Source organism: Pogona vitticeps, chromosome 6 (assembly GCF_051106095.1).
Source record: "Pogona vitticeps strain Pit_001003342236 chromosome 6, PviZW2.1, whole genome shotgun sequence".
In the NCBI taxonomy this organism is placed as follows: domain Eukaryota; kingdom Metazoa; phylum Chordata; class Lepidosauria; order Squamata; family Agamidae; genus Pogona; species Pogona vitticeps.
The window spans coordinates 5,566,402-5,582,871 of record NC_135788.1 but is presented as its reverse complement, the minus strand read 5'-3'; the positions used below and the strand labels follow the sequence as shown (position 1 = coordinate 5,582,871).

General features: G+C 43.4%; 1 protein-coding gene across 2 annotated transcripts in view; it reads right to left on the bottom strand.

Annotated features, from left to right (window-relative positions):
• The window catches only part of OXSR1 (oxidative stress responsive kinase 1), a 98,437-nt gene that overhangs the window by 10,988 nt on the left and 70,979 nt on the right, over positions 1-16,470 (bottom strand). For both annotated transcript variants that reach the window (XM_073002836.2, XM_073002837.2), the window contains 7 exons: positions 14,785-14,886; positions 11,691-11,824; positions 9,819-9,867; positions 9,049-9,114; positions 7,000-7,122; positions 4,061-4,096; positions 2,571-2,732 (listed from right to left, as the gene is read on the bottom strand). In XM_073002836.2, the coding sequence (XP_072858937.2) occupies positions 2,571-2,732; positions 4,061-4,096; positions 7,000-7,122; positions 9,049-9,114; positions 9,819-9,867; positions 11,691-11,824; positions 14,785-14,886 (672 nt within the window). The remainder of the gene's footprint in view (positions 1-2,570; positions 2,733-4,060; positions 4,097-6,999; positions 7,123-9,048; positions 9,115-9,818; positions 9,868-11,690; positions 11,825-14,784; positions 14,887-16,470) is intronic.

The following is a 16,470-nucleotide window of genomic DNA, read 5'->3' as shown; positions in this document are numbered from 1 at the left end:
AGCCAAGCTAAGCGCTGTTTCATTCCAGCCAAGTGGAATCTGAGAAGGAGCAGAGGCCAAGGTTTGTCTTCGAAAATTAATGGGCTGTCAGGACGGGGACAGGAGCCCTGTGAGCTCAACGGGGGTTTATATATAGCTCGGCTCCACAAACCATGAACGCGTTTCTAGGAAAAGCCGAGGCCCTGAAGTGTTGCTGCAGCCACAAAGGCTATGAAACCATTCCCAGGGGCCCCGTTAGAGGCCTGGCGTGAGAAGGTCTTCCTGCCCCCTTCCCAATCCCGTTGGGGCGCAGCCGGACTGGAAGAACAACCGCTCGTCTCTTTTTGAGAGAGAGGAGTCAGCGCTGTCGCCCAGCCATAAAGGGGCCGTAATTTGGCACCACCGCAGAACACGCTCCAAGATGTCTCAACACTGCGTTGACTTTGGCCCGAGCGCGCTTGGTGACAGAAAAATTCCTATTTACTTCTGGGATGTGCATAAAATGTGGGCCTGGCCTTAATATTGGGAGTGGGCAGTCCCCAAAGGTTTGGGGCCCCCAGCCACCCAACCTGCACCTCCACATGCACCCCACTTTCAGTAGGCCAGTGCATGCTTTCATACCCGACCCAATATCTCCCCCCCCCCACACACACAAAAATAATCTGGAGCCTAAAATAGGCCAGAGTGGAAGAGAGACTTTAAATTGGGGTTTATATTCATGGGGGGAGGACTTTTGAGGGTATAACTGGCCATTTTAGGCTGAAAATAATAATAATACAGTAGGACACCTGCATTTCAAGACCCCTCACACGGATGCCAAAAACTGTGAATAATAATGAACCAGATAGATAGATAGATAGATAGATAGATAGATAGATAGATAGATAGATAGATAGATAGATAGATAGATAGATAGATAGATAGATAGATAGATAGATAGATAGATAGATAGATAGATAGATAGATAGATAGATAGATAGATAGATAGATAGATAGATAGCATGCTTCCCTCTAGTGGCCAGTTCTGGTAATTACATTGTGAAAATACATAGTTCTGACACTCTACAATTTCCACCCATGAATTAATAGGATTCCAAGCCATTTGGACAGGGAGAATATAGCACAATGCTTGAAGTGGCTTATTTATGCAACGTATCATTGTCAGACACACCTGCAGAGTAAATGAGATCCTTCCTGGCTTGCAGATGGAGAGGCTAGGCCACTGAAGGCTGCTCACAGTTTAAGGTGGCATCTGTTCCAGGAATCCTCTGCTTCGCATAGGCTCAAAAACCACTTAGAAAACTGGTTCCCTTTGGCTTTCCATGTTTCTTTTTTCCTTAACTATTCGGGGTTTAAGGTTTTTGGGATCTCACTATTTATGACTTGTGAGTGGGGATGGGTAGCTGGGTTGTTTGTTTGTTTGTTTGTTTGTTTGTTTGTTTGTTTGTTTGTTTGTTTGACTTGTATGCCACCCGCACTCTGCAAGAGTCTCTCTCTTTTACATGTTGTTAGTCACCCAAAGTAGTGCTTCGGCACTAGATGGGCAGGGTACAAATGGAATTAATAAAATAAATAAAATTAAAAGTCTAAGATAAGCTGCTTTGAAACAGAAAGGTGTGCTTTCTCATTTGCAGGCCCTGCGGAAAACAAGGGCCCCTGTTGTAAGAAAGTAACCCGAGGATCTGTAGCTGAAAAGCGATGAGAAAGGAAAGCCTTCGGCAGCTGTGACCTACATGACCTTCCGCTCGAGCTACTTGGGCTGCTGATGAAAAAAGTCAGATGCATGCTTCTATTGTAGGATTCAAACTCGACATGACGTGCGCTTTAAGGCTTAGCCACTACACGAACTCTAAACATATTCCAGGTTCTCTCATGATTGGTTCTCAATTCAAGTCTAAAAGTTGTTCCACAAAAACAAAACGTATCCCAGAACTCTGTCCACTTCGGTGAGGGAGAAGCAAAACACAGGTCTCGTTCGCCCCCCCACTCGCACCACTTCTATCCTCAAATCTTACATTTGAAGGAAGCAGTAAGGATTGTAGAAACGGAAGGATTGTTTCATTACAATCCTCCTCTTAAAATATTTGAAGGGTTGTCACACAGACATGGTCGCAAGCTAGTTTTCTGCTGCTACAGTGGGGTCTCTACTTAAGAACTTAGTCCGTATTGGAAGGTGGTTCTCAAGTTGAAAAGTTCTTATGTTGAATCTGCATTTCCCATAGGAATGCATTGAAAACCATTTAATCCGTATCTGCTCTTTTCCGTCCATAGAAACTACTGTACAGAGGGCAGGATCTGAAGCAAGGGATCCAAATTAGGAGAAAAGAAACTCAGACTAAACATTAGGAAAAATTTCCTTGCAGAAAGAGTGGTTTGAGAGTGGAATGGACGAACTCGGATGGCGTGGACTCTCCTTCATTCAGGGTTTTTAAACAGAAAGGGGACGCCTGTCTGTCAGGGACGCTTGTGAATTTCTTGTCATGACTTTTGGAGGTCCTTCTCGATTCTCAGATCCACGTCTAAGGAAGGGTTTGAACCTCGGAAGAGATCTCAAAGCTATTTTCTTTCCTTCGGAAAGCCTCGACTCTTACCTGTGCTGCCGGAGGAGCTGCGGCGGGTGCCTGAGAAGCTGGAGGGGGAGCAGCTGGAGAAGGCTGTGCAAGTGCTTGTCCTGTTGGCTGAGGTAGTTGAGCAGGAGGAGCCTGGGCTGGGACATTGAGCAAAGGGCCTGTGGGCTCAGCTGATGGAAAGAGCTGGGAATCAAGAGAAAGAGCGGATTTTAGCAGGGGGAGGGGAGAAATCACCCACTCAGCATGGCATCAACCCACTCAAGACCTGCTTGCCAAAGATACTGACAAAAGGATGCATTGGTTGTTGTGGGTTTTCCAGGCTGTTTTTTGGCCGTGTTCTTAAGGTTTTTCTTCCTAACGTTTTGCCAGTCTCTGTGGCCGGCATCTTCAGAGGACAGAAGCTACAACACTGTCTGTGTCAAAGAATAGCTAACGACACCCATCAATCATGGTGACAGATCATCTCCCCCTTATCACAACAATACACCCACAACAAAAAACACCCTGAAAAGGACAAAAGCTGATCCCGCAGCTATAAATACTCAACTATCCCACAAACTGCACCAGAGCACAGAGAGAGTTCTGACTCCTGTCCTCTGAAGAACACGGCCAAACAGCCCGGCAAACCCACAACAACTATCGGATCCCAGCCGTGAAAGCCTTTGAGAATACAAAAGGATGCATCTTTATAATTCCTGAGTGATCTAAACACCATCAGAGAGAGATCTGCCTAAAAACACAGATACTTTAATTTCCCTCACAGGCGACAAACATATTCCACATGGTAGCGTCTAGGTGCCATTCCAGACATCTCTGTAGGCTGCTCTATGGCAAAGGTGACCCTCGGGAACATTTCCCTCTAGGATGGCCATTGCTGTATTGCCAAAAAGGAAGGGAAGCATCACCAAAACCGAGGACACGGAGGCGAAGAATACCACCCAAAAAAGAAGATATTTTTGCTTTAAGGTAACACATGGCAATTTAAGTTAATATGTTTATTATTTATTTACATCGTTTATGTGCTGCCTTTCTCCTCGTAGCCGACCCAAGGTGGCGCACGACTAAAACTGTACAATGATAATGGGTTTAAAAGACTATATAAAACAGCATTAAACAAACAAACGTGAATCAAGATTTATACCAAGATTAAACATCATTTTTAAAAACATTTTAAAATACTGTATCTAGATCTATTAAATGCAGAATTCCCTAGATGCCCCCGTTATTGCTTAAAAGACTGCTTGAAAAGGAAGATCTTTGTCTGATGCAGGAAAGACAGAAGAGGGGGGGGGCGACCTGGCTTCTTCTAATGTTTTTGAACTGTTTTGCAATACTGTGTTATAAATGAATTTATCAATGCAAGAGTTAATATTAGCCCACAACTGGAAACAAGAGTAAAAAATGCTGCTCAGTGACCGGGTGCCTACAATAATTCTGGCACTTTCTCAAGTGTTAAAAAACAGGGGTCAGGGTCTGTCTGAAGGTCTTATAGCATACGACTAGCAACTTACCTCAGAATTCTGTAACGATTCTTTCACTCTGGGAGACTGCAAGAGAAAAACAGAGGGCTCTCATTATTAGTCTGCAACATCAGGGGAGAACCGGCAGACCCTGATGGACTGTCTCCTCAACATCTATTCTTCCTTTTCAAATCCTCTCTTTCCCTCAGCCCCCAAAACAGAACCCCGAGACACCATCTCTCCCCCACTCCCATAACACAAAGTTCCAGTGGGACGGTACCCTACTATGTTTATCTCGGTGGATTTTTGGATAAGGCAGGTGTATGGGAGGGAGCATTCCACATAAATCGCCTCTACCATGCCCGTTTCATAAAAAGGATCTGTGAAAAGTTAAAACACCTTTAGAACAGGTGTGGGGAACTGGTGGCCCTCAATATGTATTTCACTACTCCACTCACGTTCCTTCAATGCTGGCCATGGCTGATGGGATGAGGTTGGCCAAAAACAGCTGATGTGGGGGGTAAATACACACATAGCCATTTTAGAACTGTCCCACTGATGTCAATGGCTCAACTCTAGACAGAACCAAGGTCGCATTGAACCCCTTCTTTCAGAGGTTTATAACACTGCATAGGCACAAGCTCACTACAGCCCTAACAATTTATTGATTGATTGATTGATTGATTGATTGATTGATTGATTGATTGATTGATTGATTGATTGATTGATTGATTGTCATTGTAGGTATATACACAGTATACCCATACAATGAAATTCACAAAAACCCAGAGACCAGACACATGCACACACATAAAATTCCCCAAACATTCCCCACCCACTAAAAAATCCCCCAACACTCCCCACCCACTAAAAGTCCCCACTAAAAATACAAACATCTACACCGCAGGCCAAGTAACACAGTCCAACTAACTACTCACTACTGGTGGTCTTTAAGCTCAATGACCCCTTAATTACAACCACCATCACCATATGGTGTCAAATCAGCTCTGATTGACTGCAACCCTTTCCAGGGTTTGCCAGGGAGAGAATACTCAGAACCGGCTTCCCATTCCCTTTTTCGGAAAGCATCCTAGGACGAGGCAGCTTGCCCAAGGCCACACAGGCTGGTTCTACTCTCAAAGAAATAGTGGAGAACTGAACTCCCAACCTCTGGCTCCACAGCCAGAGATATAACTCACTGAGCTATCCAGCCAGCTAATAATATTTCTGTGCTGTCAAGTCAATTCTGATTTACAGCCATTCCAATTCTGACTTTTCAGGGTTTCCTAGGTAGAGAAAACTCAAAGGAGTTTCCCATTCCCTTTTTCCAGGGGAACCCTGGGACTGCTGTGCAGCTTCCCCAAGGTCACACAGGCTGGCTCTACTCACAGGAGGCACAGCAGGGAATCAAATTCCCAATTAGCTCCAAAGCCAGATACCTAAACCACTAAGATACCCAACCCTTCATTTACCCCCATGTTCCAGAAAAAGAGACTGAGATGGAGAGAAAGAAGTAAGTTCACAAGGGAGGCAAAGTGATTCAAACTGAGGCTTCTTCCCTCTGTTGCTCCGCCATGATTAGGTTACACCAGCTCAGAACCAAACCCTGGGGCTAGGCTGTAAGAAATCACTGGCCATGTTCCAAAGTGAGCAAAAACTGCTTGAGACCCATGTATGTCAATCTAATGGGCAAACAGTGATTTTTCTGACAACAGCTGTTCTCTAAATTGCAGAGGTCGGAAGACTATGAAGCAGATAAATATTGACAGGTGAAGGGTGTGTGCATTCATGTGCAGAGAAAGTAGTGTGCAATTTGTGTTTAATAATTAAGAACACCTTTTCCTGGCTTGTTTGGGATTCTGCTCAGTAAGCAAAAACAGCCAGCATCGTCTGTGGACGTGAAAACCAGCATTCTCCTTCAGGAGAGATATTCAGCTGCCTTTCACAGAGAGCGTATCTCTAGTGATCTGTGCTTAATTTTCAGATGTATCTTCTGGCCAAAGACATCCCCCCCCCCCCCCAAGCCCAAAATAACCCGTCAACACAAAGTTTGGGGGAAGCAACTGAAGGTATTGTTCAAAATCCAGCTAATAAGCTTGATCAACAAGACAGAGAACTGATGTGCGCAACAATCACCAAGCACGCTGGGAAGAAAGTCTGATCAGACGTAGTTGTGATCTGAACCATCTTCTCATGGAGCGTTCTTGGAAACTAAATCATGGAGGATACTGGGCGGGTAAAGAAGGTGTGTCCTTTTTTTAAATCCACCAATCTTTAGAAAAGCCAGTACAGTAGGAATCCCATATCTGAGGGATCAGCATCCACAATTTCACTTATCCACAGTCTAAAAATAGTAAAAATATTCAAAGAAAAAAAAATCTAGAAATACACATTTTCATGATACACTTACCAGACCTGACCACTAGAAGGAGACAGAGACCACTCTTGTTGTTGGAATACATTGCATGGTCTCTGGCTCTCTCTAGTGACCAGTTCTGGTAATACATGATGAAAATCCTTTTTTTGTGTGTGGATTTTTTTTCTTTTACCATGCTATGTATGGCATTCACTATTATCTGTGGTTTTCAGCACCTGCAGGGTGGCTTGGAACCAATCCCCTGTGGATATGAGGGTCCTACTGTATAGTATGTTGATCATGAATGCTCCAAATATAGGTAAGTATTCCAAATTATTTCACATGGATGTAACTAATATGATTCCCTGCTACTGATTCGCAGATTGAACCCATGATATTAGAAGGGCACTTAAGCGCCCTGCAGTAACACAATATATTTGTGCTTGACATGTCTATTGCCACAAATGGGAGCACGAACAAACACAATAAATAGAGAACATATGAGGAAGTGCTACTTCGGGGAGCACACCCTGAGCTAGCGGCTGCCTCTGTTTCATTATTCATTTATTTTCTTTTTATAGAAAGAGTTCACAATTGTCGGGGGGGGGCTGAAAGTAATTGAACTAAGGCCCACCCTGAGCTGTGAAATGGCTGCTTTGCCTTCCTCACTCTCTTCGTCGAGTTCATCGTCACTCCACTCCCAACCACCGTCTTCTGTCTTATGGAGACGCCCACTGGAGCCGGGAACTCTCCGGACCTGCATTGCAACAAGAAGCCAAAATCAAGCTGCTAGGAGTGCAATCTTGTTAGAAAATCTCAGGAAAAAGGTGGTAATTGTGTTTAAAAACGAAACAGAGAAACCACAAACCTCAAATGTGTATCAAATAAGGCATGCCAAGCAAGTACGCTACTTACACGGATCTATTTCGTACAAAGACCTCCTTCTACTCAGATCCTCCCTCATCCCCTCTCTTCCTTCAAAACATGTGATCGCTTTTTAAAACTGTATTGCATATTCTCTGTTCCAGCAATCTCCCAAGTCTTCAAGAGTGCTACGCTTTTTGTGACTTTTAAGATGTAGTAGATTAAATTAAAGGCCAATCAACAACTTTGATATTAGGGTTGTAGGCCAGTATGCCACTAGAGCGGTTGATGAAGCACCCAGGTTTGTTAGGGTGGGAGGCTACAAACCAGGATCACGGGGCAACTCCAGACCTCTGGCAGAGATGGATCTGCAGGAATAGTGAGCACCAGGACAGGAATCTGTCTAATCGGGTCCTAAAGCTTTCTGGGTTCAACTCACGAAGTCAGAGAACTCATATAACTCCCAAGCAGCCTTGGCCCAACGTATGTCTAACCACAGGCCTGGCTTCCCTTCTTGTCTTGCACCCTTTTATGTTTATATTCTGTTGTAAACCATCCAGAATAGTGGCTCACCGTTAGATGGGCGATACAGAAAATGAACAAATACATGCCGTATTTTTTACGTGTATAAGACAACCCCCATGTATAAGACATCCCCCACTTTTCTAACCCAAAATTAAGAAAGATTAGGGGCTTAGCAAGTGGAGGGGAAAGCAGTGATCAAAGCCCTGCAGGATCACTTTGATTCCTGCTTTCCCCTCCACTTTTGTTCTCTCCTCAGCTTACTTCCGTGTATAAGACGACCCTCAATTTTTAATCTAAAGATTTTAGACAAAAGTCTAGTCTTATACACGGAAAATACGGTAAACCCTTATGCACCAGGATTTTTTTTAAAACCACTGAGTGAGTTGTAGGGCATTTCCCCCCCTTTATGAGAATGCTAAGGTATTGAGGGTTGGCAATATGGATATATCAAGGAATGGAGCTAAATGTGTACTTCTTGTCTCCCCCCCCCCCTTTTTTCCCCCCTCTGGCTCAAATTAGAATCCCAATGTTCATGCTGAATGGGGGCCATAATGACAACCAAACTATACCACCACTTCAGCTCCTCAGGGCCAGGTGGGAAAGGACACGGGAGGTTTTGTCTGAATAAGCTGCAAAGCAGAACTCCAGTGGCAAAAGAATTGATTTAGCGGTCGGGGGCACATTTTGTCCTAGACATTTAAAGGAAGAGGACAAAGAAGCAACTGCACATGGAACTTGCGGGTTCTGTTAACTCTTCGGTGACAATGATACAGAATGCCTGCACTGTTTTCCGTGTGGATTCTGCCCCAACACATGACTTCAGGGAACATAACTTCTGAAACTGAAATATTCTTATTTATTTATTTGTTTTACCCCCCCCCCCCATCTAGACCGACGGCGTCTCTGGGCGTCCTTGAGATTTTGAGGACTTGGTTGTTCTTAACTCTTATGCAGCACAAGATAATGACCAAGTCCTCGAAATCTCAAGGAAGTCCAGAGAACCCTTCGGTCTAGATGGGTGGGGTATAAATCGAATAAATAAATAAGAAGCGGTCCCATTTGTCACCTCTTGAATCTTTCATTTCCTCTGAGCCAATACTAAATCTGGATGTTGCTTAGAGGGAATGCCAGATACTTTTTATTCACATTGGCTTCTTGGATGAATCCCGCAGACCGAATTCCAATTCTTTACCGAACTGCTGTGTACTCGGAGCACAGGAAGGCTATCAGTCAAATGCAGGAAAGAAAACTGAAAGCTGCCCTATAAGAGCTGAAACAGAGTGTGGGATTTTACCTTTTTGGCTCTTTCGGTGATGGTTGGAGCTCTCTGTAGTATTTTCTCTTGTAAAAATTCTTTATTCTAGGAGGGGAAAATCAAATAATCATTTTCTCTTCCTGCTCTTCAAAAAGAGATCGTTCGGCTCAAGTCGTATTCCCTAGCAACTGCACAGAGGGTGGGATCAATAGAGCTGTCTCTAGTTACTAGAAATAAACTCAGAAAAGTCTTTGATACAAGCGTTAGGAAGACAACATATATGAGCAGCTCTCCAAAAATAGCATCCTTCTGCTGCTGTTCCACCTCTTGGGAATTAGCCAGAAGCTTCTATTTCTTCTTAATACTCTTCAATCTCTGTATGTGTCTCTTCGGGGAGAGAGAGCACACATCAGCTTAGATTATGGTACCATCAGCAGGCTGGTGATGCCCAGCTGTATTTCTCTATTCTATCAAATCTAGAAGCAACAGATACCTTGGAAAAAAACAAAGCTGAATCACAACAACAAACACATTCAAACAGAGCCAAATCCTGATTTTGTTGGACTTCCAACTCTCAACTGGCTTATCCAGCACAGACAATAATCAGGGATGAAGTGAGTTGGAGTCTAGCAACAACTGGGAGTCTAGCAACATCTGCAGGGGTACTGTTTCCCCTGGTCTAATGGATCCTGTGGCAGACAGAATTACACTGACAAAATCTGGAGGAATCACCTCTGGATAGCTTATTCACTGCTAGTAACTAGCTTCTGTCCTTATTGCTGGGTGCAAGCATCAATCTGTAGCCTTACCTTTGCTTTCTGGAAAAATTTGTGTCTTAGAAGTTCAGCTGCTGTTGGTCTATCAAGAAAGAAAGAAAAATGAATAAGTCTTGAAAAATGGCTTTAAGGAACCATGAAAGTTGTTTTCTTCTAGCCCATTTTCTTTTTCTTCCTATACCAAAGCCAAAATTGTTGCAGGGATCTTTAAATAGTTCGGACCATCTCTGAGAAAAGGAACTTAAGAACTCAGAATCAGGGTAGAGATGGCTGTTTACCAGGTCAGCCACATGACAGAGGCTCCCCAAAAGTGGATTTGATTTAAATCACAATTTAAATTTAAAAAATCAGATTTTTTTAAAATGATTCAAATTTAAAAATTAGTTGTTTTTATTCACATCGTGATTTAAATCCTTTTGATTTTTTAAAAATAAAAATAATTTATTTTTATTCACCCTACTTCCCAAGTCACTAGTTCTGGAGCGAGCGGCTTGTGCAAAAAGCAGAGATATGTTAAAAGCGGAACCCACTGATCACAAAGAAGAATGTGGCCATCACAGACAGTGGGAAAGTGTCCTAGCAGGCTTAACTAGAAGAAGTGTGTTGTTATTGTAATCTTTGCATTTACATTTTACATATCTGCAATGACATCAAATCCATTCAGGAGAACCAAGCTGAATATTCAAGAACACGACAATCAGAAGAATGGAATTGTTGGGTTGGAGCCATGATCTCGCCGGTTCTGCATCTTATCAGACTCAGAAACCATGGGAGTGATAAAGCTGTCCTGCACCCTACCTTGATGGGTGGGTGGGGGACTAAACATTTAAATTGTGAAGATGGTTTGAAAACTGAGCCTGAACTTAGGGTTGTGGTGATCACATCTATTTGCCCTAATGGGCCATATTTGAACCTTCTGTGGCTAGAAGTTCCCCAGGCAGATCATGCCTTACTTCTGGAATTAACTTCTCTGCCTCTCCGTTTCCATGAATGACCTCGCCATTTTTGTACTTCCGGAAGAGTTAATCTCCCTGTTGCCTCTGGGTTCCTTTGTCCTTGGCTTCATCCTCTTACTGTGTAACGATATGAAGCACACCATGCCGCAGGTGTCTGGACACGGCCTTTGCCTGACCCTGTGGATTTCTACTCCTACAGTCTGAGAGATCACTGAATCTGGCTGCTCTAGAGATGTACAGATTTAGACTCCATCGGCAGACACAGGAGTGTTGGCTGGAATTCAATGGGACAACTCAGGCTTTGCCCACGCAAGAGTCCGACTCTAGTTCATGGCTTCCAGAAAGTAGGGCTCAAAGAGGCTTGTGTGCACGCACACGCACACACACACACACGGTTTTAGCGTCCTATCTACTCTGCAAAGCAGGCTAGGCGGAAAGGGAAGGACAAGCAAAAAGTGAGCATTAACGACATTTGTAGCTGAGCAGGGATTTGAACCCAGGCTTCGATGGTCCTAGTCCAAAATTCTAACCATGACACCTGTTCATGTTATGATTTATTCTGCCCCAAAGGGAAATAAATATGTTACCAGCATCAACAGCAGGCAGGCACCCATTTATGAAACACCAGCTAATCCCCAAATATTTTGCATTCTGTTTTATGCACACAAAACATCAAAAGCAGAAGACAAAGAGGGCTGATACTGCTGGTGCAACCTTGCAAGCGTGTGGTTGCTCTCATGGCTAAACAAGCATTTGCGCCTTCTGACTCTTTCCACGCACCACTATTCCCCACGCTATTCTGTCATTTTATTCTGTGTGCATCTCGTCAGCCGGTAGGTGGCCACCTCCTCTCTCCGTCACAACGTTCTGACATCAAGCACTGCCCATCTATGGCAAGATTTGTCCGGGGGGGGGGGGGGGGAGGAAGCAGAACGGAGGCGCTAGGTACCTTTTCTCTGGGTCCTTTTGCAGACACGATGAGATCATCTTCCGAAAAGACTTCCCATACTTTTTCAACATCTCTTTATCTTGCACACCTGTCTCCAGCGAGGGCGGGTCATTTTGTAACGTCAACATTAAGACCTGGAAAATTTACATGCATTAAAAACAGAGACATCAAGACATCTCTCTCAATGTCTGATCAAGAGCCATTATTTTCAGCAGAAAAAAAACCCCCCAGCAACGTAGATGTTATGGCCTTGGTTAGGGAAAGTAAAATTCCCCTTAAGCACAGTATGCCAGTTGAAACCCTCCACAGATTCCTGAGTTAGCTATTTATTTATTTATTACATTTATAACCTACACCATCTGGCAGCCACACCACTCTGGGCGGCTAACAACGACAAGACAAACAACGCAATATTAAAACACAACAATAATAAAATAATAGCAACATTCAACAGACACAATAACTAGTAGGGATCAATTAAAACAGATGGCTATAAAGATGGTAGAAAGGATGATGAAAGGATGGCAAAATGATAAAAGACAAGCAGAGATATCGGGAAACTTCATGCTCAGGGAAAGCCTGACGGAAGAGCCAACTCTTCAATGCTCGTTTAAACCTGCCCAACGAGGGTGCCAGGCGTTATCTCCATGGGCAGATTGTTCCACTATGAAGTATCGAGTAGAATTGAAGGGAGGTAGTAAAGTGGGCAACTGCCTAAACAGCTCCGTGAGTTGGGTGCCTAGCTGTGGAGCCAGGAGTCAGGAGTTTGATTCCTGGCTCTTCTCCTGGGAGAAGAGCCAGCTACGTGAGCCTGAACAAGTGGAACTACCTTAGAGTAAACCATTTCTGAATTGTCTATACCTAGAAAACCCTGGAAAGGGTTGCCATAAATCAGAATCAGCTTGACAGCAAGTGATAAACAAATAAAAGGGGAATGGAAAGCCATGTTCCCCGCCAACCCCATCCTGAAGCCCAAGGCTCCTGAATGCTGTGATGCGCAGCCCATCCTTTAAACTACATTCTGCGTCTTTCACACATTCCAAAAGCCATCTCAGTCTCCAGTAAGAAAGAATTTGATTCTAACTCACCCATTTTTAAAAAAATGCAGAAGGGAAGGGGTGATGGTGTATTACGTGTCCAGAAATGAGGCATCAGAGTGAAAAGAAGATCCTTAACCCACCTGTTTTCTAAACCTGCACTGATTTACCTGTTGAACAATGCTGTCTATATGTTGTTATAAAGGAAGGGGAGGGTGAACGCTAACTGTATTCCCCATGGCCTACTGTGACCACTTTACAGGTTTTTCCGGGACAATTCTCACCTGCTCCCTAGTTTTAAGCTGAGAACTTTCCCTCTAGCATAACTAATTAGTTGCACACTGGCTTCAGAAGAGGAGATAAATGGATACAGGATCTTATTTCCAGTTCGACGATTCAGCTCTGACCATTGAACACAACACTATCTCACCTCCTCCCGTGTGCCTCTACCGACCCATCCATGCCGGAAAAATCAGGCACAAACTGGGAAACACAACAGGTGGCTATGGATTGTTTGTTAAGGGGGGAAAAAAACAAGAAGGGCTTTCCATACAGTTGACAGTTCAGTCCAGCTTGCATCACAGCTAGCTAACAGGTCCAGAGGTTAAAGATAATAATAGCTGGAGCCCTAGCATCATCAGTAGGGCTATTGTTCCCCTAGTGGTCAGGCCCCCTAAATCTGCTTTGCTTTCGCTCCCCACAGGTAACTCAGCATTCCATAGCCCCAAAGCACAGAAAAAAGGAATCTAGAAAGGTTCAGACTCAAATTACCTTGGGCACTATGTTACGCTTTTTTTCGACCTAGGTTTGGTTTTCAAATGCAAAATACATACAAACTTTTTTTAAAGCCTTTGTTTGGAAAATTGTAGAATGCCAGCTTAGCCAAGTTAACTCTTCAGTGCCACTAACCCGAAAAACGGCATGAAGGTCATTTGAGGAACGCTCTCGTTATGGCTACTGGATTTCATTTTTAATGGAATACAAGACAGAACGTCTTTTTGGGAACACTCTGCCTGCTTAGGCTGGCCAAGGGCCTGATCTGGTTGGAGAAAAACGTTCCAACAGAGGAGAGAATTAATTTCCTGCTCTCACCTCGTTTTAATTTGAATAGTTTTTACATTTTTAATCTTGAATTGACTTGCGTTGCATTTTACGAACACTACCCGTTTTGGGGATTTGTAGGTCACGAAAGCAAAGGAAAAACTGGCTGAAATCCTGTTGCGTGCTTACGCAAATGGCATAATTTGTGGACACATATTGCCACAAGTTATGAAATCTCTGAAAATAGCATCTGCAACATATGGAGTTGTATAACTTGGCTTGCCATAGAGGATACCTACAGAGATTTCCTAAGTCGCATCATTTCATGCTTTAAAGTTAACGCGGTTTGCAGAACTGCGCAACAGGATTCCAGTCACTGAAATATTAATGTATAAAGTAACGCCAACATCAAGACCATGCACTGTGAGAAATGTAAGAATTTGCAGAAACTGGGGGAAATGAAAGAACCAAACAAGAAGTGAATGAGATGTCCAGGAAGAAAGATACAGAAGGACCCAGCTACTGCACACCTCAAGAGCAAATGTTGCAACAGGAGATACAGATAGGTGGGTGAATCTTCCAGAGGAACTATCACATCACCTGCCGCACAGTCTTTGCATACAGAAATCTTAGGCTAGTGTCTAGGGAACATCAGAGTTTCTGCAACAGAGTTTGGGGACTTCTGTTTCAGTGAATATATAAGTTCTGATTTTCCATTTAGATATTACACTTTCATTTTTTTGGTTCCAATCTTCTTTTGGAATTTCCTTTAGAAATCACGCTTGCAAGAAAACCTTTCTCCCATTTACTCTGGGCACATAAGGAAAAGACAGGATTCTCTGGAAACAGACAGTCATGCTGGGAAAGGTGGAAGGCAGCAGGAAAAGAGGAATATCCAATACAAGATGGACTGACTCCCTAACAGGAGCCACAGGCTTGAGCTTACAAGAGCTGAGCAGGGCAGTTGAAGATGGGACATTGTGGAGATTATTTCAACTGGCCTATCAGTAACTCACCTTCATGGGTGGATATTTGTGGTAAGGAGCTGCCCCTGTGGCTAATTCAATGGCTGTAATTCCAAAACTCCAGATGTCTGCCTTGAAATCATAGCCCCTGACCTAGGAAAACAACATTTGCATTAACGGCACATTTCTCTTTAATTATTCTCCATCTCAAGTTGTCTATCTCCAGAAATGTCTAGCATAGCATCCTCCAAGTTAGCAACTACTCTCACAAATGCACAGGGTAGCCGGGGACTTTGCTAGAAAATTCTTTCCCTAATGTACACAGAAACAGTCCAGCTGCCAAGAAAGCCATTTCTTCTCCGGCACTCAAATGATCACCTGGAATTTTTAAAAAGCCCTTTTATTTTCACTCTCAACTGCGAAGAAACAACACTGTGGATTCTCGTTAATGCAAATTAAGTGTTTCAGCCAACAGAAAATTAATATATGTGCAAATACAACAGGTGTCTCTTGATTCACCAGCTCAAAGGTTACTCTGGGAGTAAGAAGCAATAATTTATCTTTGGCTTCACATAGTACTGCACAGCTGGGTGGAAAACTATCTGAAAACGTAAAGAAAATGTCTCAGATCTTTCTAAAGAAATATTATTGCAGCATTTCCGACGTGCTACATGGTTTACATTCTTTATTGGTTTTATCCATTCAACAGCATGCAGGTCAGTCCTATTCTCATTCTACACGTGGAAAGCAGAGGCAAAGAGATGAATTATTTTTTCTTCTATTGTCATATTCTAAAAAAAAGATGTAACAGGTCTTTCAGGTACATCAAAGGCCTGATTAATATAAAACATTGATAGCAAACATAATGAGGAGGAACGAGGCAAATATGTTGTGCAAATGTGTTTACCGAGCAGGGATCCCTGCCAGAGATGAAGAATGAGTGGCTTGCTACAAGTGCATACATTAGCATTGTAAACCCCAGGTTGTTGCCACACACACTTTGAGAACTGCGCATGCGCTGAACTGGGGGCTATGACCCATGCTTTTCAAAATGCAGAAAAGTCTTAGACTGATACTGAATGCTTCTGCCAGCTGCTCCACCATGTGAAACATCCTGAGAAGCATTTATGATTACTCCTCAATATATTTTATCTACTTCCAATTTCAAGGTGCCATTGTTCCTCTTGAAGTCTTATTTTGTCAAATCTATTCATTTGCCTATGCCACCACACCAGAAACTAAAACAATAGGAATCATATATAAAATTAAATCTATATACAGTAGGAAAATCCCCCCACAGCCACAGGCATCAGTTCAAAGCCCCCCCCCCCCGGATGCTGAAAAACGTGGATTATAGCAAATTTGACCTAACTCCGGGAGGCAGTGGAAGATAGGAGGGCCTGGCGTGCTCTGATCCATGGGGTCATGAAGAGTCGGGCACAACTAAACAACATAGCAAATGCTATTACTATAATAACAGACGCTATACAGTGGACCCTTGACTTACAGACGGCTTGACTTACAGACTTTTTGAGTTACAGACTCCTCTGGCTGCAAAATTTAGGTTTGACTTGCAGCCTGAGAATTGACTTACAGACCAGAAAAAAACCAAAATGGAACAGAAACGGCCTGTTACGGGATTAATCGGTTTTCAATGCACTGTAGGTCAATGGAGACTTGACCTACAGACTTTTTGACCTGCAGCCACCGTTCCAACACGGATTAATTCCGTAAGTC